The sequence below is a fragment of the Chamaea fasciata genome, unplaced genomic scaffold, assembly GCF_029207755.1.
Source record: "Chamaea fasciata isolate MVZ Bird 193981 ecotype frontalis unplaced genomic scaffold, bChaFas1.0.hap1 SCAF_6, whole genome shotgun sequence".
In the NCBI taxonomy this organism is placed as follows: domain Eukaryota; kingdom Metazoa; phylum Chordata; class Aves; order Passeriformes; family Sylviidae; genus Chamaea; species Chamaea fasciata.
In genome coordinates, this window is record NW_027094091.1 from 30766695 (window position 1) to 30791636 (window position 24942).

The following is a 24942-nucleotide window of genomic DNA, read 5'->3' on the forward strand; positions in this document are numbered from 1 at the left end:
AGACTCTAAACTCTTGATTTTAAAAACCTGAGCTACAAAACAAGGGCCAAGTTATTGGTATGTCACTTCTCTTTGAAATTAATTTTATTCTGGAGTTCAGCACAATTAAATCTTTGCCCTTAAGACATCAGTGGAAAGGAATGGGAGTTATTTGCTTTTTTTTTTTCCTCCCCCCTCAATGACATCTCTTCAGTAGCAGACAGGAATTTGCCCTCTGTTTTCAGTTTGTATAACATCATACTGTGCTTAATAACCTACAGGGTGAAATTCAACCTGATGCAGCTTCAGTTCCTTCAGGAAAATAAAGCTATATTTTCCTTAGCAAGTTACTCTTCTGAGGTTTGGTATAACATCTGAAATATTGCATTTTAAGGATCAAAGGAAATGTCACCCATGGGGTACAGTGATGCTGAAAAATACAGAAGCCTCAGCTCCTCACAGAGGAACAAAGTTTAAATAAAGATACAACGAACCCAACAATGCTGGGTCACAGTACACTGAGAAAAGTCAAGCAAACACAAATGGGTCATGCTCCACTTACAGTCCTACAAACTACACCCAGTAAACATCCTTTGAACAGCAATAACTTCAGTCTACTTTTCTAAATGTTCAATGTATATATTTTCTTTAGAGAGAGGCATATAAACAGGGCATGTTTTTTTCACTTGAGAATTGCTTTTTTCTTTTCTATCTATCTATCTATATAATTTCTATGCACTATGGAAGCTCTCTTTCAAGTCACATTCAAGTAATGATGACTAATTAGTCAGATTTCTAAAAGGGCTAAGCTAATTCACATAAGTCTCAGGTACAGGCAGATAGGGCACTCTTAGAATGTAAAAATGGAAATCAAATTTTAAAAAATAATTTAAAAATTACAGAATATAACTTTTGGGACTTCTTATCTTAAAATAACTGCACAAGCAGTACATAATTGCTATGAAAGATTGTTTTTTTCACAGCAAAGGATGTATCCAATGAATGCAGCATTGCTTTGCTTGTGTGTTATCCAAGATCAAACCTAACTTCTGCAACTGTATCCCTTATTTAGAGGAACAATGTGTGGATCTATAGCCTGAAAACAGTTGACCTAAGCAGAAAGCTGTTTACAACTCTGTTTGGTCAGTCTTCTCATATTATTCACAACAGGCATTTATGTCACATGGTGCTTTTTTGCATCTTGCTGGATAATTTGAATTTGTTTTAAACAGGAGGATAATAATAAACAGCAGGCAGTAATTAAGAGCAAATGTTGTTATATCTACTAGTTCTTTTAAATGTGAAAATCAGATATGTTTGAACTAATCTGTATTTTGAAGACTAACTTGGATTCCAGCTACACCTTTTTACCTGAGGAGAAAGAATATATTGTCTAGTCTTTGGGAAATATTTATTCCTACTTAGAATTAAACTGTAGATAGAAAGTATACAGATCTTAGTATTCGTACAAGAGAAGCATTCATTTTTCTAACATTCATTTTTCTCTTGAGAAATCCTGTAGTTTTTAGAATCATATTCTCAAGATACTGTGAAGCCTGTGCTTCTCAGTGAGACTCTTCACTCTTAAAGATCTTCCTTCTAATTAAACTTTATATTAACAACTGAATGCAGACAGGTTTTCCTGCTTTCAATTATATGAAGTTAGTAATTCACTGGCTACATGCACATTAATTTACCTAAAGCTTAATGGAATTTGCCTACCCGGTTTCAATTGATACTCACATTTGCAGAGCTATGCCGAAAGTCCATTCACATTCCATATATTCCTGCCTGGTGAAAAAATAGTTGCACATGCATGTGATTGCCTCTTTGGATCCTTTTCAAAGCCTTCTTTAGGAATCTGAATACGCCCTTCTGTGGGAAACACGGCAGAAACAAAAAAAGGAATGAAAACTCTTTAAGACCATCATTCCTCCCAGAAGTTTCTCAGAACCTGATTGAGGGCTTCAGATATAAGGGATCCTAAAAGAGCAGGAATGATCAAAGCCTCCAGCATCAAAACATTTTGGTTTCACCTTTCACTGCACCTCCTACTTACACGTATTGGTGTAGAAAGAGTAAAGCAAGAGATAGAGGAGATGCAGCTCTGGGAAAGATGTTTAAATGGGTATTCCACCCTAGAGGAAGCCTAGCAGAAAGGTTATCTAAGTTGTACTATTTCTCTGCTTTGATCCCTGCTGGGAAAATACACACCTCTCACTTTCTCAATGCCTGCTGTCCAGGGAAGCGGCAAAGTATCTGCAGCTAAAAAATAATTGTATGTTCTATATATGCATACACACACACAAACATACTGAGAGCATAAATCAGTAGATACTTACAGTGATTCATTCACTGTGGAATCATCCTCTGCCAAATCAATGAGTTACTGGACTGAAGGTAAACTTCACTCATTGTGTATGATTAATATCTATTGTGTTTGGCAGGATTGTGTCAAAAAGCAATTGAAAAAAAAATATTGTACATTATGCACGGATGCTATTGTAAACATCACAGGCTATATTGTGAAGAATATCTTTAAAAATTTAGTTCTGAACCACAGAATTTTGGAAACAGTGAAAGAAGTCAATACATTTGGTTACAAGAAAATTTTCATTAGGAAAGTGGGTTTATTTTATGCTTCCTTTTATACCTAGATCAAAGAAGAATGTGATGTGCCTCATGATTCTAAATAATATTATGTTTGTCCCCAGGGTGTTCACATATCCCAGGGGAACTGGCAATATAAATCAATTGCTGTATAGGTGTAAAGTGTAATAAATGGATCTTGGTGTGCTAGCTATTACAAATTATAACTCTGCATGTTTTACTGATTAGTATGAGAGCATCTGTACTGACTTGTACACAATGCTCAGGGAAGTGCATGTACATTCTATTTGCTTATGAGCTGAATTACTGGAAAGCCTTTGTAACAAGAGTGCTTCTCAGACCTCACATAGCATAAATAGCTATGAAGAGGTCAGACATTTAGCCCCTTTCCTGATGCTTAAACTGTAGGTGTCTGTGTTTTTGCATTTGGAAGGCATGAAGAAAAAACAAACTGTTCATCCATTGTTATTAATCATTTACAGTGAAGTAACTATCCCACATTTGTATGAACTAAATCTAGCCAATGTGCAATTAATTAGATGTGAGGATCAAAGCTGCTTGTTCCTTCTGATGTATTTTTTTTGTAATATATTTTTTAACGTTCTGTCTTTTCTTTCTGTGCCATCAAAGACTAATAGAATGGTATGTGACATGATCATAGATGTTCTCACTGATTCAATACAACACATGCAGAGGTTGAAGCTAAATAAGAAATTTTGTACTGATTTATTCCTTATGTAATTTACAGAAAATTCTGGTAAAGGAGGTCATTCAGAAGAACATATATTTATTTCTATGAATTTAGCGCATGGGTTAGAATTTTCAAGGGCATGTAAAGGACAAAAGTGCTCAGCCTAAAAATTAAATAAACAACTGGATATTCATGAGATCCGGGTGGGGGGTGTGTTGGGTTTTGTTTTGGGTGGGGTACAGTTTGTTTTAGGTTGCTTTGGTTTGGGGTTTTTTGTCCAGGGAATCCAAAACATTACAGCTTTATTACTTTCCCATCTTTTTAATATCAAACAAAGGGCACATTGGTCCAAACGGTTCTCATTATGTGTTTGGAATATGATTTTAAAAAATCCCTTCATGGCACTTCTTGCTTTTCAGGCCTTGGGGGATGTTTAGGAGCGCAGATGATCTTGGAACTGTCTGATTTAAGAACCATCTCTTTCTACCTTAGTTACTAACAGAACAATAGAATAATGATCTTAATGGATCCATCTGGCCCAATATTCTGTTGTCTAACTGTGAACAATAGAGATGTCAAGGGAAGAACTAATTAGAATGAATTAAAATAATTAATATCAGGTAACAGCAGAACAGGTGGGCCCAGAGGGCTGTGAACAGTGGTACAAAGTCCAGCTGGAGGCCAGTCACGGAATATCTGAGAGGCTGATACTGGGGACATTGCTCTTTAACACATTCATTATTGACCTAGTCATCTCCTCACATGAGGAGAGGCTGAGAGCTGGGACTGCTCTGACTGGAGAAGAGATGGCTCAGGGGGACCTTATCAATGTCCATAGATATCACACGTGAGGGAAAGAAGATGAGGGAACCTAACTCCTACTAGTGATGCCTAGTGAAAGGACAAAAGGCAGTGGGCACAAAGTAAACACCTGAAGCAGTCTCTGAAAACAAGAAACACTTTTTTACCATGAGAATTGTCAAACTGGCATAGGTTGCCCAAAGAGGTCATGGAATCTCCATTGTTGTGGATATTCAAAACTCAACTGCACACAGTGCTGGACAATCAGCTGTAGCAGATCCTGCTGACCAGGAGGGTTAGACTAGGTGATTTCACATCCCCTTCCAACTACTCAGAGACTATGTGTGATTCTGTGACAACAGAAATGTCTTGGAAAAATATTAATATAAGGTAAGCATATAAAGATATTTCTCCTGACAGTTTATCTTGGTAATTTCTGTTCTGATATTTAATAGAATGGTCATAAATTTCATAGTTTCCCAGAAAATTGTTCTCTTTCATTCTTTCTTACACCATTCAAACAATGACCATTTAACAGTCTGTAAAGGCACTAATTTCAAACTTTTTGCAGACTTGTAAGAATCACAGATTAATTTCAGTCTAGTATTTTTAACATTATCCCTGTGATCTGTAAGTATGTTTACAGTAGAATACCATTTACATATGTGTATGGATGAATTCAGGGGCAACTCGCCATAATCATTAACCTTTTGAACAAGGTAAATGCTTAACTTGCTACGGTATCTTTAGAGAACAATTCCTGACATCTTAGATAAGAGCATGCTAGAAAGCAACACATAAGAAATTGCACTTGCTTGCTGAAGTACCGTTTATTTACTACATATATTTGTGTTAAGAATACTGAATATACTAGATCTCTTCAAGGTCTTTTATAGTAAAGCCACGCTTTACCAACCTGCAAGACTTTGAGTTTTTTTTTAAGTTATTAGTTTGAGAAAATTTTCAAGGAATCTAAAATATTCCCTAGGGATTTATACAGAGTAAGTCATGAGTAGCCATACATTGAGTTACAGGTGCTGAGAAAGCAGACAATGTTTGATTTTTTTTCTTAATTCTTTCCTTTTTGTGAATTATGTCACCCTTTAGGACTTCAACCCTCAAACCATAAACCACCAGCAATAAACGATGTTTTTACATTAAAATAGCACATTACTTTCCTAAATGATGGTTGTATGCTTTTCCAAAGCATGAGAGGAAACGTTTTTACTAGATGTCTTTCGCCATCTTCACTCTTACATAAAAAAGTATAGAAACATGCAGTTGGTTCCAGTGTTGTCTCCTATAAATGTTAATTATTGTTGTTCTGACTTTCCTGAGTTATTTTTGGTTTCTCAATATTTCACAACTAATAATTTAGGATATAGCCCTTAAGTGCTTGAATATCAATAGTATTCTGTGGCATTTTGGCATTGAAGTAATTGCAATACAGGATGTGGGCATGCTAATAAAAGGTCTTCTTTGTGTTTCTCTTCCTCACAAAATGAATATACAAAAACCTTCTAACCACAAAGTGTTATTACAAAAATAAACATATTGAAGTTATGGAGTAAACAAAGGTTACATGATATGTAAGACAGTAGTTACATAGACTTTTTGCACTGGATTTGGAGAGGGATCAATGATGTAGGATGGTGCCATGCTGAAAGGACTTATATTAGAAGGATTGCTTTGTTACATTTTTTACTTTTGTTCTGCAAAGGTAATGAAACTAAAATTCCAATGGCATCAGTTTGTATGCTACTGAACTGTGTTTATTTTATCTAATTATCCAATTAATTCAAAATTTCTATTCTTAAATCTTGCTATTTATAGTCAGATAAAGAAAATACCCAAATTGTGAGTTTCCCTTGCCCAGGTAGCCTTCTACCCCACACGTTCCCTAAAGACATTCAGGAGTCTTGTATCATGCTCAGACAGTTGTTTCATCTGGGTTCAGGGAGCAACGAAGAAGTGTGTTTCATGGCCACAGATCTAGGAAAAACAACGTAATGAGAAATAAATAAAGCAGCAGGAAGGGGCTTCTCAGGAATTTGAGGGTCTTCTTGTTCAGATTGGTCATACCCAGAAAAAATCTTGACAAAGATAATAGAATATATCAACTCAGTTGGGATTAGAAAAGCCAAAGGAAAACTGCTTACACAGAACAAGCCATCCACTTCTTTAGCCAATAGGCACACCCAGCCTGACCATTTAATCCTTATCAATAACTACCTTTCCTATGAGGCCACTGAGCATTACAGTGGTACCAGTGAATCCTTGTCCTCGTTTCCTGCATGTTCCCTAGCATGAGCAAAACCCATTTGTATTCTGGAATTAGTAGCACAGCTTTCCTCACTGGAGTTGCCCTACTCTCAGTTCCTCTCCTTTAAGTAATTTCTTCACCTTGACGACAGAAACATGGAGGAAATCAGGAGAGATCTCTTTTTAGCACTTTAGGATGAGGACCAATTGCAAGTTCTATGTAGTACATTGTTGCTTTTACAAACACTCTCATATTGTCATCTGGAAATGCAATGCAGCACAACACAATGAAAATTATTTCAAAGGACAGACATCCCTTATGCAGTTTCTGGGGTGGAGGGGAAATAATCAAAGAGAGCAAGGGTTTGGTTTCTTAAAAAAATAATCATTCCTGACACTTGAACTGCAAGGAGGAGCATATTTGTGTCTGTCTTTCTGCTATTGTGTCAGGATTTATATTAACTAGTGAAACGGTCATCATGGTATTAAGAAGCCTAATGAAATATTTCTTTAATAACAGAATGAACTGCATACATAAACAAACTATGGAGGTCTCACTTAAACAAGACCATATTATATAGACCAGCTTAAAGAAATATTTCAAGATCTTATGCAAACAGAAAAGGAAGTTCAATAAAGCTCAGTCATTGGCTAACTCTTTTTCTTTTTAATAATTCACAAATGGAAATCTGATAGACATCATCTTAACAAATAAATCATGAAAAAATTTTCCTTGGGCTTGTATATGACATTTTTCTGAATTTACTTTAATCAGAAACAGTATTGATTTTTCTGTGATTTAAGACCATAGTAAACATTTTTTGATCTTGAATTTTATTTAGGATCCAATTCTGCAACTGGATTTTTCTCATGGCAGGAGCATTGCCCAGTAATAGATACGGAATTTCTCCTTACATTCAACCAGGTAACTTTAAGAAAGGATTATTGTCTGTAGTAATCTGTGAATAGTCTGAAAAACTCAAGTCCTTGATGTCCAAAGCAGCACAAAGGCATGGCAGTACAGACTTCACTCTACTGCAATTCCCCACTTATTTGCATTTCCAGCAAAAATGTTAGTCTTATGACAAAGTCTCCAGAAGCATCCCTTTTCATATTCTGAAATTTTATACATGTATAAAAGGTTTTTTTGCATCCTAAACACACATCTACACAAAATTAGATTAATTCACAAACAAATTTCTTACAGCCAGTGATGAGCTATCAGAAAATCATTATATTTAGTCTCCACTGAAATGGGCCACACTCAAACCAGTGACTTGGCTGTAAAAATTCTATTCTTGCTCCCTGGAGCATCCATCATCTCAGATAGCCTTTTTATTCTGTAATTATTTTTTTCCACTATACTCTAAACTACTGAGTGATGATTGGGAAGATACAGAAAATTTAAATTCTATATTTGATATTTCATCAAAATGCAGAAAACTCTTTCATGATCAGAGCTTTTATTCTCCTCTGCAGTGATGTTTGCAATTAGAACACAATTGGAATAAATACAAAATAAGAAATACAATCCACTGTGTGTGCAGATACTCTACCAAATACTTCAATCAAAACTGAAAGAGAAGTGAGTGTTGCCAAATATTAAAAAAGCACAAAATCTTCATAACACATTTTACAAATACATTTAACATAATACAATCAAGTAGTGCTCTCTATCATAGCCACTGAAATTTAATAATGTATAATCTTTTTTCAATGAGCCTGCCTGATTGAAAATCTTTTCATCAGACAGGACAGAACTAAACAAAATTTTAATAAGTACTTTTATTTATGCAGCTAGATATTTGTACAGTCCTTGTCACCACACAGACTAAGCTGTTTAACAATGTATTTTACTGTTGAAATCATGCAAGATGAGAAGACTTGTATGCAGCAATACAGTTTCACATAATGTAGTTTCTGCCTGCTGCCTCTGGTAATGAAATAAGAAGATAGGCAGAGTATTTCAAGTAGTTCAGCAAAAAACTTATCTCCCGCCAGCACAAACATAGTTACTTACTGAATAAACAAACTTACTCCATTGCTGTGAAAGTAGCAAGTTTTTCCCAGGCTGCATTTTACTTTCATTTTGCAAAGGAAATGAAAGCATTGTGGTAGTTATTTAATGACAAATAATCACTCAACTTATTTTGATTCTTTGACATACTTCAACCCTGACAGGAAAGTACAGGTGATGATAAATTCTTACATTTATTTTATATGGTTTTCTTTGGGTCACCAATTAAAAATGCTACTGTAAAAATGTTTCTAGCTCAACACAAGCAATCCTTAAAATTGTTTCATTTGAACAGTGTCTTGATAATATAACATATAAAAAAGGACGTGATGGACTTTACAGCAGAAAAATGCTAAGAAAAAATCAGAATTTAGTGCATTTGCAGCAAGTTTCAAAACCAACACCTCCTGAAACAGAAAAGCCTCTTATTTACGTTGAGGAAATACTTGATAAGATATTTTGCTGATTTTTCAGTAAAAGTTCAAATGAAAGTGCAGTGGAGTCCCTATTCCTGAACACTTATGGTGGTAACAGTAATAGGAGAGAAAACTAAGCAGGAAGAAAAGTCAATAACTTGAGAGCAGAGGAGTTATCATCAAAGCCAGCCTTCCATCGTGTACTCAGATTCCTATTACAGTTATAAGATGATAAGTACACAGAAAAGTTGAGATAGACAGCATTAGCAGAAATATCCTTAAAACCTGTTAAAAAGTAAAGTGGAGTGGGGAAGAGAAGAGAAGAGAGAAAATACAATCCAAGCAATGAAAACCAGGTTTAGGTATGAGTTTTCTTCAAAATAATTTTATTTGATACAATGCATTGAAAATGCCAAATTAAAAGTCATCTTTTTCCTTATTAACCTGCTTTACTAGACTGCTCTTGATTAACTGAAAAAGACTTTCTTAGGGTTAATTGTAACTAGTTAATAGTTAATCAGTTTCTCTTGGATAAAATATATGTTGAAGTACTTTTTATTCCAGATTTTGGGCAGCATGGCAGCACTGTGATTCATTTTGAATATTGTGATAGCTCTGGTAGAGGATTTGACTCATCAGCCTTAAATAATATATCTAATGTTGCTTCCACAGGTCTGAAAAATTTCATCTGTGCAAGATGCATACAGACTAATGAATCACCACAAGAATTTATTACTGGTTACATCTTCTTTCAAGGTACAAATAGACCTAACTATATTAGCTAGTTGAAAAATCTGCACAAAACCTGCTAAAATTCCCTGGTACAATGGCAAGTTCAAACATTTTAACTGATTGCCAGCTGTGTAGCTCACACAGTACCTTTTCAGAAAGGGAAAATATTTCCTTCTCTCTCTCTCTCATGAAACTCATCTGTTGAACTCTACCCTGTCTACTTCACCAATCTACTTTCTTTTTTCTGCTCCCTATGTAAGACCCTCTTGGCAGATATATCTTTCTCTGTAGTTTGAACTAGAACAAGGGCAATTTTTTCTGAACTTAAAGAAACTGCTCAGGAGTTGTGTTTAGGTGGCATGCAAGTTTTATTACACAGCTTCAGCTTGCAAAACACTAGCTCTATAAAGATTGTCAATATAAAATAATAGTACAGTAGAATTTTGTTTAAGGGCAATTCATGCCTGAAGGCATGCTCTCAAACTTGCTGTAGGTAAGCAATGATGCTGCAATTACAAACAGAAAAGAACCCAATATATTTCTAGTGACTGACAAAATTATATATACTTAGGATGTGAAAATGGATACATTGATATTGATTCTTTGTTCGATCCTATTTTGACATATGCTTTTATTTAACAGACATTGCCCTATGTGTGATCCTATTTACATGAGGGAATTTTTCCATACACTTGAGGTGATACAATACTGGGCTGAATGGACACTTCTACAGTGTTCATTATTTGTCTAATTTAAATAGTAATAACATATCTGATGTGCCATAACAGTATTAAACATGGTATAGAGTACTAGAGATAGTATAGACTAGAACTTAAATATAACATAGCTTTATTATGGATGATGTGTTGTATTGATCTTGGACACTCTGTGAGGCTTTTAATGATTTAGCCATTTAAAATACAGAACTTTGAAAGAAAAAGAAAGAGCAAAGAAGGCAGGAAATCATATTCTCTTTATTATGAGAGAGAGACAGAGGGTTAATGCATGCTGAAAAATAAGAGAAAAAAACAGCTAGTCAAGTCCTATTCAGTAATACAGAGCATATCAGACAGTAGATAATTTTTATATGGAATGTACATATTATTTTTTATTTGGAAATTTTGTTTTGGCAACACAAGTTCTTTGCATACACCAGAAAAGAAATTACACTGCTCTATGACAAGAATTGTGATGGAAAGCCAAATCAGGTAGAGTGGACAGACCAAGATCGCTTTCTTACACAGAGCTGCCAAAAAGGGATAGTAAATTACCTTCAAATATAGGAAAAGTAGATTTTATTAGCTTTTAAAGCAGAGTAGTTGACTTAATGATGCCTAGGCAAGATAGAAAACAAATAAAAAGAGTTCATAAAAGATTCCTTTCTGGGCCCACCATGCTCTTGCAAGAGAGGCTCTTGTTTCATGTGCTGGATTAATTTCAGCTGGAGGAGCAATGTTTCAAGAAGTAAAAACTGCCCCCTAGTACTCATGAAGCCATTATTCTTTCCATGACTCACGATGGATAACTGTGTATCCTTTCGATAAACCATCCTCAAAGCAGAGACTCTCATCTTGCTATGACACAGTGCTTGAACTTGACAGCTAAAAGGAAGGGGAACTTGTCATGCTGAGCACCTTTTGTTTGTTCCTTAAATATTCAGGCACTTCCAACTAAGATCCAAAAGCCTTTCATCGAACTCAGATTCTTTCCATTGATTTAAGTTGGATTTTGATTAATAACATAGAGACCACCATGTAAGCAAAGGAAAAATGTTTTTTTCCACACATGTACTCTTTCTGGACCAGACAACAGAGTTCACAGTAGATAAGACATCATGTGGAATGGGGATGTCTAGTTAGGAGTCCTCTCCTACACGAGATGAAATAATATTCCCAAATACATAGAACTCTAGAAGCTGGATACATGTACACAAGGCTTAATCAGAAATGAATCCTAATATTAGTAAAATGGGATAAAAACCACCAGTAAAGACCAGGATTGTTCATCCTGATGAAATCTAAGGCCTCTCAGCTGAATGTCCAGATTAATTGTAGCAGAAGAATCACATGCAAGATTCCATTCTGTAAACATTGAGCCTTAGTGATGACAGAAAACAGCTTCCTTTCCATCTATAAGCTTTTCAAAATTCTGAAGTCATCTAGATTTTTAACTATTTGGATTTGCAAATCCTAAACCAAACCTTAACCTAAGATTAATTAAATCTGGAAGAATAAGCTATCTAGTCTTATATAAACATGAAGTTTATGACATGGTAGATGGCAGCAAAATTAAAATTTCTTTGAGACATACAGTAAACTAAAGTCGACTGGGTTCTAGACTTACATGCCATATATTTTAATGCTATAGATTTATAAGCTGTAAGTCTAGACCTGGTCTATTAAAAAGGACTGATGACCAAAATAATAGACATTATGACTAGGTCTCAGTAGAGACTTATGCCTTTCCTTTTTCTTATTACCTGAAGAATTTTGAAGACATTGTGAGTATTACATCCCACCATTAATCATCCTATACTAAATTAAAACCATCCTACCAACCCAGGAAGATTAGGTAAATCCATTGCTTATGCAGAGTCCAAACTTATTTCAGATGTTTATAAGTACCACAGTTACTTGGTTTCTCTACTTTTCTCCACAGTTCTTCAAACTCTAATTTTGGATTTAGGACCAATTTTAGAATCAAAAGGACCAGTACCTTAGTACAAAACAGAACACAGAACTTGTACAACAGTCCTTCTTTTACATCATCCAATCCTACATAATACTAATGTCACCAGAGCTCTTACGTCTTCAATTTTGTGATCTCACATCAGCTCTGGGTTTAATGGAACCCGGACAACTACTTCCAACTACTCAAAACCAAGGAAGTCAAATTATTACTACTTTTTAGCACTATGTCATATAAGCACTATTTAGACTTCCACTTCTTTTTAGTTTTGAAAGCTCTTGAAAGCTCTAAAAAAGATGAAGAGCCAGCTCAAGAAAACAAGGTGCTTAAGATCTAGTGGAGAGAAGATTTCTTTAATCTCTTTTTGTCCTAGAAAGTGTCAATCATGTCAGCTCTGGACTGGTGAGACTGCAAATCCCTTTTCTTACTCTAATGTTAAGCCTGTACTTGATAAAATAAAAAATACCAGCCTACATAGCTTAAAAAAGAATTTGAAAATTAATGACTGCTATAGCCCAGCCCTTTTTTGATCTTTTCAAACATTTTAATTGTCATATAATTACTTAAATGTAAACTCAGTAGTTACTTGTATTGTAGGCATGAGACTCTGAACCTATGCATTTCTGCCTTGAGCTTGGTGGATTTGAGCCCTATAGTGCAGTCCAAGATAACATCTAATGGAGAAGCAGACTTGGCCTACCTTGCTGAGCCAGACAACACAAAAATCCTGGCAGAACTCCATCATCTTTCCTCCCCAGGGAATACTGAAGATAAGTGGGATGTTCACTTTTTTTGGGATGAACTAGCACAAACCATTACCCTAAATTCTATCCAGACCTTTAATCAAACACACCAGTACTATCCATAACATTGCAGTTGGTTCTGTTCCAGTTGCCAGTATGGCATACAGTAGAATAAATGTCATAAAAGCAAACTTGCATAATGTGATTTTTAAAATTATTTATGAAGATAGATTTGAAGAAAAGTGTGATGTGCAAAAGTGGCTTGTTTCTGAAGTGATGTTAAAATGTTTCTCAAAAGTTGACATACACAGAGGTAATTTGTAAGACCAAAATGTTGTAAATGAGGCTGCCTAGCTCACTTCTGTTTAAAGAATATTTTTCTCCTTCCTGCTGCTAAAAAAAAAAAAAAAAAAAAAACCAAAAACCACCCCCCTCCCAAAAAAAAAAAAAACCACCAAAAATGAAAAATCACTCTGTAACACATAAGCTGTCTCTGCCAATTTAAAGGCTCAGAAAATTACTGTTGGAATATTTGGATGTCCTCACCCTACTAGCACCTGAAAAACTAGAACGTAGAAACATAAAATTACCTTTCAAGTTTAATTTTTTTCCTATGTAACACTGCTTCAGGTTTTCCTTACCACTGCATATGTGTGTATTTAACACATATCCACAAACAGTTGTAGTTTGTAAGTTTATGATTGAGTTGCCTCAGTAAACTCCTCTTTAGGTTCACAGGGCACACAATAGATTGTCAAGTAGCTGACATTGTTTAGCATTTCATTATACCAAAGCTGATATATGACTATTATTTTGACATTGCTGCCTTGGAAGTCTTGAATAGCACCGTGAAAGAATACCTAGTCAAATAGTCAGTGATATTTTTGCGCAGTAAAAATTCTCTAGGGTAAAAGAAAGTCAATAAAAATAATTAAATATGAAAAGTTAAATATCCTTGCTCAAATTCTGTCAGATAAAGAGGTGTATGCTAAGGTAATCCTAAAGATTTTCAGGGGTTTGAAAAAGTTTGGTTTAGGTAAGAAAATGTCAGCACTCTCTCAAATATGTATTTCATAGAAATTGCCCCTTTTTCCCACTGTAAACACCAGTGGGGGAGAAGGGGAGGGAAACGGACATTTGTAGCTCAACACAAGTTTTCAAAGAGTGGACAGGAACAGCCAGAAAGACAGAATTAGTTTTTATTGCCCAGGTCTGCATTTACTAGACAGGAAACAAACTAGAGTGGTAAAGGAGTATATACACCATTGACTGCAGGCCAGGAAAAGGATAATTACGAAATTTTGGAAAGTTTTGTTTTGCTTTCCAAAGGCTACAACTAATTGAGGTCTGGGGAATTCTTCTTAAGACCAGATAGGAAAAGGAGAACAACTAGAACAGAACTGTTACCAAACAGCCTCTTTTCCCTGTACAAAAGCAGTTCAGAGAGAGTACAGGTTTTGTGCTGGCCTTTTGTACTATACAGAATTTAGTTCTTACTGTAAAACCAATCAGGTCAGTTCATATTTAATTGACAGAGAACTCACTGGAAACTGTGTCTGACCTCTTTACTGAAAAGATGTATTTGCCCTCTGTCACAGACAATCAATGTTTATGGCCCCTTTATTGCCCCCGAGTCACAGGCTGCTATTACGTTCAAAAGTCCTTTTTTTGAAGCTGCACTTTGTGTAGCAATAGCAACTGGTTTACCCTCATAGAGGCCAAGAGAGAGTTATCCTCACCTTTGCCATCTCTGAGCCAGTGCAATTCAAAGTGCCAGTTTTGATCTTCAAAGTTTTATGCAGCTGAAATCGCAACAATTTAAAATTATCTTCTCTTTAACAAAATGGGAGCTGAGAAATCAGTCCAAAGTACTTCAGATATCATTCCCCAAGTGCATACCTTGGGCTGGGAGCAGGAAAATTTCTCTGGAGGACACTCGAGTTTGGTATTTACTTCCGATCTCACCCAGTTAACTTTCAGCTCCTCTTTGTTAAATATATAGCAAACAAGAGTTGAAATCTGTGAGGTTAGGTCTTGAGATAAATTAGTGAGAATAGTGTTAGTGCCATAACACCTTAGAAGATGGTAATGGTTATGATTATGATTATGTGGAAATATAATTTGTTTCAGTATTTGGGAAATTCGTAAGTTGAAGGATTAATTTTTCTCTTGAAAGAAAACAGTCAAGTCCAGATAACTTTTTTTTTTCTTTTTTTCTTTTTTTTTTTTTCTTTTTTTTTTTTTCTTTTATTGACAGCTGAGCTGAAACTTGTTTCATCTTAGACAATTTGATAAAGACAGACATATGTTAAAAGATGACAGGGAGAACAAAACATATTTTGCTACAACTGTTAAAAGACTGGAAGATTTTCAGCAATGTGGATGGTGCCCTAGATAGCCAAGTGTGATTTCTCTTTTTTACCTTTTCTATAGATTAGCAAAATATAACAGAATGTATGAATTTTCTTTGGAATAACATATTAAAAATATATCCTTTCACATTATAATGAAAGTAAATAATAATTACAACAGCTTTATTGACACTATTTCCAAGAAAAAAAATTAAAGGGCAGAGAAAACACAAAATGAAAGTGGAATATTCAGTAAGTACCAAAATGCCTTTGTAAACATTATTTAAGATGTTAGAAACCTGTTTTAGAAGGTAAACATATCTATACTAAGCAGACTTATGAACACACTTGCCTGAAGATCATGGCTCCAACACTTTATCTGAAGCGCTAAGCACCATTACCCACTGTTGGAGAAGGATGGCATATCCCTTTATTCTCCTAAAGTACTTACTGCCACCATAGCCTATTGTCCGGGGTTGACTAAACCAGGACACATGTCTAGTAGGAGACCCAAATCAGAAGCCTCTACTTTTTTTATTATCTTTACCAGATACTTTTCAGAGATGTTCCTGTCCAACTTACAGATTATTGCAATTCTATCACTTCTCCAGGCATTAAGAATTAAAGTTTAGACAAAAGTTTAAGCACTGTGTGGTCCTGACCTTTCATTACTTAACTCAGCAATCAACCACAACATGGTAGTGGATCTGAAAAGCAGGAAATTTCATACTCCAAAATTATGAAATATTTGCAGCTCTAGGGAGTAAAAGTGTGGTTTACATTTGTTTCTATGCTTTAGGTATAATGGCCGAAAGTGTTTCCCTTTTAGTTCTTTTTCTGGAATGCTATTTTCAATGCAGTTTATTTTATGCAACTCACTTTGAAGCAGTTTTCACAGAAGAAAGGTCATTTGGCCCAGTGGTATTTGGATGAGGACTCAGTATAATTCCATTTAGGGTCTTTAGAAAGAAGATGAGATGCTAAATAAATCAGACAGCTGTGTCTATTGTGGAAACCTATAAGGACAGAGAATTTTGACATTAAACTTTCCAGAGGTTTGCTCAAAGCGAACATTCCTAGACAGAAATGGCATATATGCTCTATTTGGAAATGTACTTAATATTTATATACTGCAGTTTGTATCTGCTCTTCCTATCCTAGAATCCTGCATGCTCATTTGGCTGATAGATTTTAGTGGTGTATCTTATAGGAAATAATGATCCAATGTCTTCAGAAGTCAATGTGACTTTTGGAAGAAGGCCATGACTTTAAGCTCCCTAGGGATAAATTGTTTCGTAAAAGAATATTTTACCTTGCAAGAATCTCGGAGTGCTTTACAAATTTACAGTCACACTATGTCTCTTAGGCAGATAACCCTTAAAGCATTTTCTGTAGTTTTCCCAAAATTTTATAAATCACACCATTCAGGACCTTCTGAGGCCGCTCCTTTCAGCTGATCCCTGCCACTAGGCAGTGCAACAGCTCCTAAACTTTGTCGAAGAGTAATTGATTGGGGCTGACTTTAGATGAGGGGGAACCACATTATAAATACATCTTGTTTGCTTATGATGTATTATTTTGGAGAAAGAACCGCCATTCTGCACTTTTTTTTCTGTGCTTTGAGAAATCCTCCCTTGAAGAAAAGAGAAATGAAAAAGAAGAAAAGGGGGGAAAAAGAGAGGCGAGAGGCGAGAGGCGAGAGGCGAGGAGAGGCGAGGAGAGGCGAGGAGAGGCGAGGAGAGGATATTCTTGACTTAACGTGGCCGGGAGAGAGTGGGAGATTCCCGTGCTCAGCCCACTTGGAGCCTCCTGGTTAAGCTGGCGGCTGTGCCCGCCGAGCAGGAGCCGCCAGGCGTTGCGGCGGCGGAGCGAGCTGGGGCTCCAAGCGGCGGCTCCAAGCGGCGGCGGCCGCGGAGAGTTGCGGCGGCGGGAGGCCGGGGCGGCGGGGGCGTGCCGGGCTCGGCGCCTCACCTGCGGAGGGAGGAAGGGCGGGCGGCCCCGGCCCCGGTGCGCGCCGAGACCCCGCGGGAGCCGTGCTGGAGCACAGAGCTACGCGCTGCTCCCTCCCGCCACCGCGCTCGACTGCAGCGGCGAGGACAAGGGAGGGGGGTGGTGTTGCCGTGAGCAGGGTCCGAGGGGGACGGACAGAGTCGAAAGAAGACGGAGGGAGAGGGAGGGAGGGAAGGAGGGAGGGAGGGAGGCGGGGAAGAAGAGAGGGAGGGAAGGAGTAGGCAATCCGGCGCAGCGTCCCCACTCTGACTCTCTCCGCTGCTGTAACTCCTCAACTCTGCCCGTTCTTTGCCTGGACATGTCTTAAGAAAGTTGGATCTCTCCCTCCCTCTCGCCTTTATTCTGCTTCTTCTTCTTCTTTTTTTCTTTTTTCTTCTTTCTTCTTCTCCCACTCTCCGTCTATTTTTCCTCCCCCCTCGTTCAAGTTTCAAGCAGCGGATGGGTCGGAGCCGACATGCCGCGCTGTGGCGGTGGGGCCGGGCGCCGCGCTGGCTGCGCGCCGGGGCCGCGCTGAGCCATAGGGCCACTGCGGGGTTCACGCTCTAGAGGCGTGTGGGCACCGGGGCATTGCTCGCGCTATCTCCAAAGGACAAAAAAGAAAGCGGGGGGAGGAAGTGTGCGGAGATGAACTGAGCTGGAGCGGACTTTGTGAGAAGAGTGCCGAGTCCAGCTGGTCTGGTGAGTTCTTTGTTTAACGAGTTTATTATCAGCAGGGTGCTGAGAGGGATGATTCCCTTGAGAGTTCTAGTGCTGTAATTTGTTGCTTTACTGAAAACAGTAGGGCCTTCGATTCAACCTGTGGTTTTTAACCGTGTAGAGCGTGTATGTTTATGTATATATGAATACGCGTATGTATACCCGCACATCGACTCTATGAAAAGCTACGCGTACCTGGAGCTGAAGGTACCCCAAGCTTTACCGCCCCCTTCACGGGGAGAGCGAGGCTCAAGTTTCCCGACCCGAAGCCCTGCAGCCGGAGCCGGGCTCGTCGCCGCGGAGCTACCGGTTCGGTGGTGCTCCCTTCGGAAGAGCCGGGGCTGGAGCCGTGCCCGCCACCCGTGCGCTGTGGCGCGGCGCCCCCTGCCCGGCCGCCGCGGAACTGCGGCGCCGCCGCCGCTACCGCGGGGCAGCCGGTGCCGGGCCGGGGGCCGCAGGGCCGGCCCCGCGGAGGGGCGCGGGCGCTGCGGGCGGGGCGGAGCCGAGCCGAGCCGCCCGGCTGCGGGTTGGTGACCCTGAAAGCCAGCGATTTCGGAGGGGATTGGTTTATTTTAACCTGCAGCCCTGGGCGCTTGAGGCTGTGGTTGAAGAGGGGCTCCCTCCGCCGCCGGCTGTATTTATTTATATGACTAATAAAAGATGTGGCGGGGCTAATGCGTGGTAAATGCGCCCCCGCTGGCAGCTCCTGCCTGCAACCCGGCTTCGTCGTGAGTCCGCTGGGACAGGATTCCCCAGGCAAACACTTAATCGTTATTAAGTGTGATCATTTATTAATGAGCGGGGAATCCTTCAAGGACCGTTTCGGAGTATTAATCTTTAAACGGAGGGCTGACAAGGTGACAGACATCCCTTCAGTATGAATCCGGGAGGGCGCTTTTTCGCTTGAGGGTACGGAGAGGCAGCCCATACCCTCTCCGCGGGCCGCAGGGTGGTCGCCGCCGCGCTCCCCCGGCTGTATACCCGGCTCCGCATTCCCTCTCACTGCCGCTGCTTTTCCCGACGCCAGAGCAGGGCGCCGTTCCTTACAGCGGTGCCAGGGAACCGCGGGAGACGCCAGTCGCTTTTGGCTTCTGCTGAGACCTCCCTCCTCCGCCCGGCCGTTAAGCGGTGACTCGCCCAGCGCAGCCGAGGTGGGGAGGCGTGAGCCCCAGCCCGCCGGCGCGGTCCGGGGGCGGCAGCCCGGCCGCCCGTGGGAAGGGAAGCGGTCGCCGCTGGGCGCTCCTGGGTGCCACCGGTGCGGGCGGGCACCGCGGGACTTGTCCCGGCCACCCGCTGTTCCTCGGACGGCAGAAGACCGCGTGTTCCCGCGGGTTCTGACGATCTCCCTTGCCGTCCCCGTAAGACATCCCCGGCAGCAGCTTTCCTAAGTTTCTGAGTAGCCTTTCTGGGGGAGAACTTCGCCATACGCGAAGTCGCCCGCGTCCCTGGACCGGCACCCGATTCCCTGCCGCTCCCGTCGTACGGGAGCAGGGCGAGCGCGGCGGAGGTGAGAGGGTCCCCTAACCTAGGGCCACCGGGAGGAACAGCCTGTGGTTGTGGTTTGCCCTTCCCCCGCCGTTCTGTTCCGCGTTTCGTCCTTCCACGGCGGGGCCGGGCAGGGGTGCGGGAGCCGCCGCCGCTCCAGCCGAACGCCGCAGAAACGAGTTCCGGAGGGGCGGCCGTCCAGCGCCGCGGAGGAATCCGGCGGCGGGGGGCGCCGCGGCCCGCAGGGGGCGGAGAGGCACCGGCGAGGCGCGCTGGTGGCCGGGGAAGAAAGGGGGGAGCGGCGCGGCTGGCACCGTGCGGGGCTGGCCCCGGCCCGCGCCCTCGCCCCGGAGGCAGTGAGCCGCAGAGAGGTGAGCGCTGGGCCAGCCGAAAGTTGGGAGAAGTTTTGGCGGTGGGGGAGGACGGGCGGCGCGGACCCCTTGGGAAGTTGAGGCTCCGAGGCGAGGCCGGGACGGGGGCGAGCGGCCGCCTCGTGCTGCGGGCCCCGGCGGGACGGGCTGCGGGCGGCGCCGGCCCCCTCCCCTGTTCCCCGCCGCCCGGGGGGCGCCGCAGCGCGTCGCGAGCCCTGGCGCCCCGGTCCCCCCGCGGCTGGCGGCGGCCGGCCGGGCTGTAGCCGGGGCCGCGCTCCCCGGAGAGCCAGCAGGACTTCAGCGGGCAGGTTCCGCCTAAGTCGGGCAGAGGAAAAGAGCTGGCGCTGGTGCTTTTCCCTGAGGCAAGGTGTCTGAGTGCGTCTGATGGGCCATTGCAAACTTGATTCCCGGGTGAGCCGGCAGGGGCGGTTCGCGGCGGGTGAGAAGTACCTTAGGATGAATTTCTTCCTTTGTTCGCACTTCCACACCGCGTCCCTCGCCGGATTGCTCCGAAAGTTAAAGGGTAGTGCCCGCCAGGACCCGACGTTAGGCAGCGGCTTCCCGGAAGAACCCGGCTGGCCTCATCAGTCGGCTTCTGCTGCTGCTTTTATTCTTCTTTAGTTGAAGCAGAACAAAGTTATGAAAGATGCCCTTTTTAGTCTCGCCCGTCAGCAAGTGACGCCGTATTTTACCGCTGATAGTATCCCCTTGCTGTAAACTTTTTTTTTTTTTTTTTGGAAACGTATTGCTAAGTTAAAGAAATGCTGCCTTCTAGCAGCAGGTTTTCCTGCGGTTTAAATACTTGCATACAAGTTGTTCCCAGGGAGTGGTATAGGAAATACTACCTGTTTTCTTTTACCACCTCTGCTGTCTCTCTGTAAAAGAAAAGAACGTTGTATTATAGATGTGTATTTCCCGTTTGCTTTTCTAACCGTGTGGAAATAATTCAGCTATTTAGTGAGTAAATATCTTGCATGCTGTAAACTTTTTTTCAAGTTTTTGTTTTATTCACTGCAAAACCTTAAAATCTCTTGTAGGAGACTGAAAGGCGACTTTAGTAGTCATCCCAGAAGAAGGATAGGTTTTTGTTTGGTTGGTTGTTTTTTTTTTTTTTTTTTTTTTAATAAAGCATGCTAAAGGACTTTGTGTAGCTAAGTTAACTCTGCTATCAGTTCAAGTAAATAAGTGTAAAATGGCTTTAAACTCACGAAGATATCTCTTTTTTTTAAGTTTAAAACTGAATTCAAAATCAGTAGAACTATTTTTGTTATCACAAATTTTAGGGTGCTGTGCTCAATTTCAAACTCTTACTCCAAGAGATTGGAGGTCTACTTTTCCTTGCACACCTGATGAGTTCATAGTAGATACGCCAGTAAGTAACTGCTTACAGATAAGCAGTTGAAATTCCCCATGTGAATATTTGTTTCATTCTGGTTGCAGAATCTTTGGCTGTTGTTGGAATATAGCTGCTGCATTTTCCTTTTAACAGCTAATATCTCGAAAACATAAAGTATCTCATGAGATTAACTCATGATGTGGGGAACACAAACAAAACTTACTGGACTTTAGTCACAAGTTGAAACTGTTATGTTAATCTCTTCGACAATGTACATTTTTTGAATAACTTGCCAGCTTTACTAAAGTAACGCTACCATACACTCTCATCATGTGTTAATTTTCTGAATACCAAAACACCTTCCCTCTCTGAAAAGCAAAATACACTGTTAATTTGTTTGATTGGAAAGTTAAGCAGCTAAACCTGGTAATTCTTTTTCCCCATCAGACTACATAAATAATTGTTTTTAAACAGTTAAAAGGTAGGTGTAACCACAATTAGTACAGCTTGCAAAGTCACACGATCTCTCATAGACTGTTACACTAGAAATCCTGTCATGACTGTTTAGTTTCACAGTGCACTTCTGTCAGGCAGCATCAGTTGGGTGTGCTGATCAAAACTGACCTTTAAGGTAAATAGTTCATGTTTTGCTTGGCAGGTAGGTTATTCTGGACTTGACTGGTAGAGCTTGCATGCAGAAAAAGAATAGCAGTGAGACTAAGACTTGCTGAGGTATATGGCCTGACTTGGGTCATTTTTCTACCTGTGACTTCTGTTGGTGGGCGAGTAAATGTCTCAGTGTGTGCTCCCCATAGATACATGGCAAGTTGGTTCAGTGTAGCCATGATAAACAAGATAAGCTTGGTTTGGTCTTTTTGTTTGCTTGCTTGGCATTGAAATTGCTGTTTACTAAGTTCTGTATTTTATGCTTAAAACTTTCGAATTTCAAACTATAAACTTTGAAATCTAAATATTGTAAACTTCCTGCTAGAAGAAATATTTTTTGTATGACTGCTATCTTATCCAGTCATCTTAATTTAGCTCCAGAATTATACTTAGACCTTTAATGTGAAGATAGTTCATATTTCTAAGTTGCATTAATATTTTTTCCATGTACAAATTATGCTAATATTTTGATGCACTAATAGTTTTGATAAGGTTGTGACTAAGTAGTAAAACTGTCTTACATATCCCAGTGTTGAATTTGCATATAAATAAAAATTACCTGGATATGCATATAAATAAAAATGAACTGAATAATAATTTCCAGGTAGGAAATCAACGTTTGTTTGAAAGTACCTTTTCAGAATAATAAGGTGTGCACTTCTTATGAATTTAGGGCTGTGATTTTTTTTTTTTTTTTAAGTAAATGGTTGCCTTATATATTGAACATGGATACAGAAAATCCTAAACTGATCATATTCCAAAGATAATAAATATTTAGGAGTTCCAAGTGTAGCCTTTGGCTAAAATGCTTCTGAAATTCAGTCATTTTGGCATCCTGTAATGAGCCATCTCAGTTTATATCTAACACACTATCACTTTTTCTTAATGCTTTCATACTTAGTAGTTAATGGTCTTTATAACTGGAATTGCTTAATAATTTAGGTATTTTCCACGAATATTCTATGGTGATTTTTTGTTAATCCCAGTCAATGTTTTGTAGTTTCTAGTAGCTATGTAAATTATGACAAGATGGAAGGAGTGTCATGCAAAAGAAATTGCTAACTTGTTTTTAGCTGGTGTGGTTAACTGTTCAGTTGAGAGATACTTTTTCATTCTTGATTGTGACTGAGCAAGTCCAAGGGGTTACTGCTGAGGAGTGGAATCTCTGGTGGTTTGCATCATTGTTTGTAATGAGCTGCCTGTTGCTGGTTCTGAGCAGACCTGACATTGTTACAGAAGAGCAGCAAAAACTGCTCAAGGTATTATGGCACAGAACAATATTTATAGTAGTAGTAAAACCTACACATGTGTTTGACTTTGAATATTAATAGGAAGTTTGGGTATCTTAATGCAGTTTAATGCATCTTAAGTGTGGTACAGGTCCCATGTAATGTGCCTGACATGTGAGAAGCGAATGATAAAAGTTACAAACGGATACAGTGTTTTACATTATAAATCCACCTCTTCAAATAGCCCATTGCCAAATGTGAGCATAAGGCAGTGAGTTAGCAGGTACTACAACATCAGAAGTAAAGCTGGGTTTTGGACTTCAGTATAAATCAAAAATAATAATAATAACAATAAATCCTAGTGTAACTGAGGGAGAAAAGAGGGAAACCTCTGATCAGATCAACATAAAATTTGATCATTGAGTAAAAGATCATTGGTAATAGATGGCTTCCAAATTCCAGCAGCAGGGAGGAAAAGCTGAGTTTGCTTTTAAAACATTAAAATGTTTTAAGACATTTTAAAAAATGATGTTTTAAGCAATCTTCTTAACGTTGCCTTTTAGGTCAGTCTGGTAGCATCTTAAATTTTTCAGAGTTTTGGAATTAGTGATATCAGTTATTTATTGCAAAGATTTGGTTATGTGTAGGAGTTTGTTTGTTTGTTTGTTTTGGTTTTATGTAAATATTTGTTAATTTGGCAGTATGCTGGGACATAAAGCCTTGGAGACCCAAGTGTCTCTGTATTCCCAGGACATATCATAGCCTGAGAAGGAAAGTAGATAGGGGAGGAAGAAGATTGTTAAGCAATTGAGATGGCGACTGTTCCAACCACTCATTTGCCCTCCCAACCTTTTCTTCAGTCAGTGTTAAGACCTTGGTTGTATTGGTTCCAGCTAGTGACTGTCTTCAAAGAGATTTAATGCTTTTTATTATTTGTGTAGTCACTTTTTGTTTGCTATGTTTATAGTTTTAATTGTGCAACTTAATTGCTAGATTTGGAAGACAGACACACTTTTCTCCTTCCAAAAGGGTATTCCTTTTCATTACTCCTCATGCAATACTTCCTATCGTTTGTGTGAATCTGATTCTTAAATTCCTGTCAAAATCATTGACTAAGTAATATCTGTGACTGAATTCCTTCTGAGGTTTTGAAGTGAACTGTTGACATAAGTAGATTAATTTGCCCTGATGTTTGCTAATGGGCAGAGTCAGTCCATGGAATGTCAGCCAGTGTGATCTTTCACATACCTACCTGAGCAGGTAGGAAGTAGGGAAGAGAGAAATTATTGTAAGGAAAATGCAAGTGGGGGAAGGAGACAACATGTGGTATTATTTTAGTGGAGATGAACAGAACTAGCATGAAGATAGGCACTTAGGAGAGATTTACAGCCAAAGAAGAGGATAAGGGCAAACTAGGGCTAAAATGTGGGGAGAAAAAGGTCAGGAACAATAAAAGACCAACACAGTGAGTAATTAGTTTGATCTGTATAGCAGATTGGCCAGGGAAGAAAACTCAGAAGGAGAGGTAAGGGATAAAAATTAAGGATAAACAGGTAAAGGAGAAGGAAATGAATGTGTACTACTTAATCAAAGTAATCAAGACAATGTTAGATCTCTTTCTACTTGCTGGAGAGAAATTTTGTCCCCAAGATCTTGAAAACTTAGGCTTGTTGAGGAGCCTTCTGAAGCTTTGATTTGTTATATGTGAGACTTGAAGTAGTAGAGATGGTTGCTATATACCCACATGAAGAAGGTGGTTCCAGATGTCTTGTTCCTGTGGTTTCTGCCTTTCTTCCTACTGCAGTCTTGCCTAGATTTAGGTAGCAAAAATGTTATACTGATTTCAAAAGGCAAATCCA

The 24942-nt window shown here is 39.7% G+C and overlaps 2 protein-coding genes across 8 annotated transcripts in view; both read left to right on the forward strand.

The window, feature by feature from the left end:
* Window positions 1-16939: 16939 nt before the first annotated feature.
* LOC136290770 (octapeptide-repeat protein T2-like) lies at window positions 16940-17607 on the forward strand. Its single transcript, XM_066185077.1, has 2 exons — window positions 16940-17022; window positions 17109-17607. Exons 1-2 carry the CDS (start codon window positions 16940-16942, stop codon window positions 17605-17607), a joined length of 582 nt encoding a protein of 193 aa, XP_066041174.1.
* FAT1 (FAT atypical cadherin 1) overlaps window positions 17495-24942 on the forward strand; it is a 103143-nt gene continuing 95695 nt past the window's right edge. For 6 of the 7 annotated variants that reach the window (XM_066185853.1, XM_066185856.1, XM_066185857.1 and 3 more), the window contains exon 1: window positions 17495-17978. The gene's annotated coding sequence lies outside the window, so the exon portion shown is untranslated. Of the gene's footprint in view, window positions 17979-19771; window positions 19853-24942 lie in introns of those variants that run through there. The other variant, XM_066185854.1, reaches the window with a different exon arrangement.

Bases quoted from the DNA above. Each gene is read 5' to 3' on its own strand.
- LOC136290770 (XM_066185077.1), top strand. From the start codon at position 16,940: ATGAAAAAGAAGAAAAGGGGGGAAAAAGAGAGGCGAGAGGCGAGAGGC. The intron at 17,023-17,108 runs GCGAGGAGAGGA...CTCCTGGTTAAG, and splicing joins GCGAGGAGAGGCGAGGAGAG to CTGGCGGCTGTGCCCGCCGA.